This window comes from Medicago sativa, chromosome 4 (assembly GCF_051527215.1).
Source record: "Medicago sativa cultivar Bolivia chromosome 4, Bolivia_mono, whole genome shotgun sequence".
NCBI lineage: Eukaryota > Viridiplantae > Streptophyta > Magnoliopsida > Fabales > Fabaceae > Medicago > Medicago sativa.
In genome coordinates this window covers 15,771,372-15,776,156 of record NC_140752.1, presented here as the reverse complement: position 1 = coordinate 15,776,156, position 4,785 = coordinate 15,771,372, and the positions used below count along the sequence as shown (strand labels likewise).

Sequence of the window (4,785 nt, the reverse complement as noted above, 5' to 3'; positions counted from 1 at the left end):
GTAATGTTCTACAAACTCATTTTAATCATTATACACAAAAGAAACATTATAGCAAAGCAATGGTCCACAACAAGTGTGTTGATGTTTGTTGTCCACAACATTATAGTTACACTTTTCATTACAATTTCCACTTAGATTAATTTTCATTCTTTATAGAACCTTCCCCAACACCACACTTCACTTCCACTCACTACTCTTATCTCTAATCTTCAATGGACACCATTCCTCTCTTTGTGATATGCTTTCTCATACTTCTCTTCACATTCCCAAAATCAGCACGTGCCACTCTCCCCGGCACGTGGGAGCTTCTAGTCCAAAACGCAGGCATAGCCTCAATGCACACAACAGTAACACGCTTCAACACTGTTATCCTCTTAGACCGAACCAACATCGGTCCAACCCGTAAACTCCTCCCAAAAAACCATTGCCGGTTCACCAAAACCAAACCGGATTGTTACGCTCATTCAGTCCTCTTCGACCCCATAAAAAACCAACTCCGTCCCTTAAAAATCCTCACCGACACATGGTGCTCGTCCGGTTCATTTCTCCCAAACGGTTCACTTTTACAAACCGGTGGTGACTTAGACGGGTTTAAAAAGATCCGAATATTCAACCCGTGTGATTCAACCGGGTCATGCGATTGGGAAGAGTTAAACGACGTCGAATTAAGCGAAGGTCGTTGGTATGCGACGAATCAAATTCTTCCAGATGGTTCCGTCATCATCATTGGTGGAAGAGGTTCAAACACAGTTGAATTTTACCCTAAACGCGAAAACGGTGTCGTTTTGTTTCCGTTTCTGCAAGAAACCGAAGATACACAAATGGATAATTTATATCCGTATGTTCATCTTCTTCCTAACGGTAACCTTTTCGTGTTTGCGAACACGAAATCGGTTATGTATGACTTTAACGAAAATCGTGTGGTTCGGGTTTACCCGGAGTTAACGGGTGGACCGAGGAATTATCCGTCGGCGGGTAGTTCGGTGATGCTGGCTTTAGAAGGTGAATTTTCCGATGCGGTGGTTGTTGTTTGTGGCGGTGCTCAATACGGTGCTTTTCTTGAACGGAATACGGATATTCCGGCGCATGGGAGTTGTGGGAGGATAATGGCGACGGGATCCGACCCGGTTTGGGAAATGGAGGATATGCCGTTTGAGAGAATAATGGGTGATATGGTAATTCTACCAACCGGTGATGTTTTGATTATAAATGGAGCTATGAAAGGTACGCAAGGTTTTGAAATGGGTTCGGATCCGTGTTTGAATCCGGTTTTATATCGACCTGGTGAACCGGTTGGATTACGGTTCATGGTTTTGAATCCGGGTACTGTGCCGAGACTTTATCATTCAACGGCAAATTTGTTACCGGATGGACGGGTTTTACTAGCGGGTAGTAACCCACATGTTTTTTATCGTTTTAAGGATGTTGAGTTTGCGACGGAGTTAAAAATTGAGGCGTTTTCGCCAGAGTATTTGGATTCAGATAAGGAGAATATTCGACCCGAGATATTGGAAGTGCCTGAAACGGTATTGTATGGTGTAGGGTTTGATGTTGTTGTGAGTGTGCCTTTGCCAGTTGTGGGAATTATTGAAGTGAATTTAGGTAGTGCTCCTTTTGCTACACATAGTTTTTCACAAGGTCAACGGTTGGTCAAACTTGGGGTTAACTCTGCGGTGGTCGATGGTGATGGGAGGTGGAGGATTCGATGTATGGCCCCGCCAAGCGGCATGGTGGCGCCGCCAGGTTATTATATGGTGTTTGCTGTTAACCAAGGTGTGCCAAGTGTGGCACGTTGGATACATGTGTCATAGTGTGGATAATTTTTATGTCAACCAAGAGACGAAGTGGCAAAATTCACAAACACAATTGTAAGATTTTGAATTCGTGTGAATAACGTTTATTTGTCAATTGCGCTACGTCTTACGAACATTTTATTTTTTAATTTAAGCAAATGTAATTGTATTTAGATTATTTTAAGCAAATGTAATTGTATTTAGTTTATTTTTTCCAAGACTTTGTGGCTACATTAAATTGTGAATAGTTGGCATCGCTGAATTTCTAGTGGGTTTAATTTGGTGATGATAAATGATGATTGATTTATATAATGGGAAAAAATGGTAAAAGGAAATTATGTGGATAGTGTTGTCAATAATGTATCATTTACCTTTAAAGATAAGCAAGACATGCAATTCAATGTATGTACGAGGACTCTAGTAATTTAGGTCCCACATAATGCTGGTACCATTTTTGGAAAAATACTTGGATGACATAATGTCACCGTGACATTAAATATGGGCCACACAAATGTACTCATGGATGTGTTGTGTGGCCCAGATGCAAATGACAATGTGTGATGTGTGGCCCAGATTTAATGTCACGGTGACATTATGTCACCCAAGTGCTGTCCCCATTTTTGTTGTTGCAATTGTATGACAGTATTATTAATTAATTTTGGTTTTGTCCATGGAAATGTCCACAATAGACATCAGGTGCACGATGGTTTGTGATATATGAATGTAAAAGATGGTGGAAGTGAAGTGTGGTGTTAAGCTGGGGAAGCTTCTATAAAGAATGAGAATTGATGTGGAAATTGCAATGAAAAGTGAACCTATAATGTTGTGGTCAACAACAGCTTTGTTGGGGACCATTGTTTTGATGTCCAAATTCTTTTTTTTTCTTTCTTTTGTATGGAATGATTAAAATAAGGTTATAAACAAAATTGGAAGGCTTAAGTTTTGATATAATTATTCATGTCAAAAGGAATAAAAATGAAGTTTAATTGTAAATACAGTAATTGATAGATAGTGTAAAAATTTAATATCACAATAACTTATAATCAATCATATATATGAGGGATATAATGACTTCAAGAGCAACTCTAAAGAGTTACTCCTAATCATAGCCTTTGATTTTAATTAACTTTTTATTTTAGTTGTCTTTTTGGCTTGTTTTAGATTTTACATATTATGAAATAAATGGAAATCTCAAAACAATGTTGAATATGGTAGAAAACAAGGGAACTGGCCATGAATAATGTTGCTCTAGCAAAAAAAACCAACCACTGTATTCTCTTGTCTCTTAACAAAACTCACATTAAAGTTTGTTGCGTCGTTTAAATGTTTGAACACATGAAGTGATTTTCCCTCAACAATTGGGAGATAGAACATAATGCGATCTATGTTAGCCATAAATAATAAATGATCCAAGATGGTTTTGTAGATACACACCAAACGTGGTGCACTTCCGCTATCTAAACTTGGGAGATAGAACAAAACGTGATCTATGTTAGCCATGATTCCATGAATAATGTTTTTGGAATTGTTTTTATTTTTGTTTTATTTGATACTTTTTATATTATTTTTGTGAACTTTTTAACTAGTATAATTTTTCTTCAATATTGTCGGGCCAACATGTGGGTCCGCAATAAAAAATAAGGAGAATTGCTTTTCTGACCTTGATAACTTCACAATGACACATGTAATTTACTAAAAAGCCCCCAGCGGTAGTTAACTACCGTTGAGGACCCGGCAGCAGTTAACTACCGCTGGCTGGCTCCAGCGGTAGTTAACTACCGCTGAAATCTTTTCTTCGGTCAACACTACACAGCACTTCTTCTCCATCTTCATTGTTTTTCTTCACTACCCAAATAAAATTTTCACCTGATGCTTGAAGTCTTATAGCAATTTCTTGAAGCTAGGAGCTAGAGCAGATTAACAACTTCTAAACACAACTAGATTACTCATGAATTTCTCAAAAATGTTTTTCATCTTTGTTGATTTGTTGAAAAACAATCATAAATTTTTTTTTTCTCAAACAAATTTTTCTGTTTTATGTTCTAAACAAACTTAATTTGAGGTCAACACCCATGCCAAATTGCTCAAAATAATCTTAATATTTTGGTCATCACGTTTTAAGCTTTTAGTTTTACAATTTCAGAAGAAGAAAAACAGCTTTTGGGAAGCAGTTTATCATCTTCTAGTGAGATGGACGGCTCAGATAGCTCAGGGAAAAAGCTCCATCCTTCATCAACATAATCCACTCCAAGGACATTCATTCTCTCCTTTGATAAATCTACCATAATAACAGCTACTGCTACACCAGAATCAGAAGAAGTACCAAGAACAAAGAGTAGAAGTAGTAATAAGAGGAGTTTGGAACCAAAAGCAAAAGCTAGTAACCAAAGTGGAAAGAAGAGTAGAAGTGGTTCTCAGTGTTTGGATCACATTATGGCAGAGAGAAAAAGGAGACTAGAACTATCAAATGCTTAAGTGTGGCGATGAAGAAGAAGAAAAGAAGACAGAGAAAGTGGAATGGCACTAGGACATAAAATGAATTCAGCGGTAGTAGTTAACTACCGTCGGGTCCTTAACGGTAGTTAACTACCGCTGGGGGCATTTTAGTATTTTACTTGTGTCAATGTGAAGTTTTTTATGTCAAAAAAGCAATTTTCAAAAATAAGTGAGATGAAATACTCAGTGTGTTTGGTTCAGCTTTGAATATAATTGATTCTGACAGAATTGATTCTGATAGAATTGATTATGACAGAATTGATTTATGTTTGGATACAATTATGTAGAATTGATTAAATATACTGATTTATGTTTGGATACAATTATGTATAATTGCTTTTGAATGTATAATTACTAAAATAGACATAGCTAAAGGAGAATTGATAAAGAAGGATAATTGATAAAGGGCAATAAAGGAAAATAATAGGTTGTAATAATAAAATATAAAATTTACTGTTTAAAATTGATTCTAGAAAAGCTAGAAGCTAGGATTTGT

At 36.9% G+C, this 4,785-nt stretch overlaps 1 protein-coding gene across 1 annotated transcript; it reads left to right on the top strand.

The window, feature by feature from the left end:
• On the top strand, positions 1 to 2,233 carry LOC146926703 (glyoxal oxidase-related protein). Its single transcript, XM_085700211.1, has one exon. The coding sequence runs from the start codon at positions 213 to 215 to the stop codon at positions 1,809 to 1,811; it is 1,599 nt and encodes a 532-aa protein (XP_085556337.1). The 5' UTR covers positions 1 to 212; the 3' UTR covers positions 1,812 to 2,233.
• Positions 2,234 to 4,785: the final 2,552 nt, after the last annotated feature.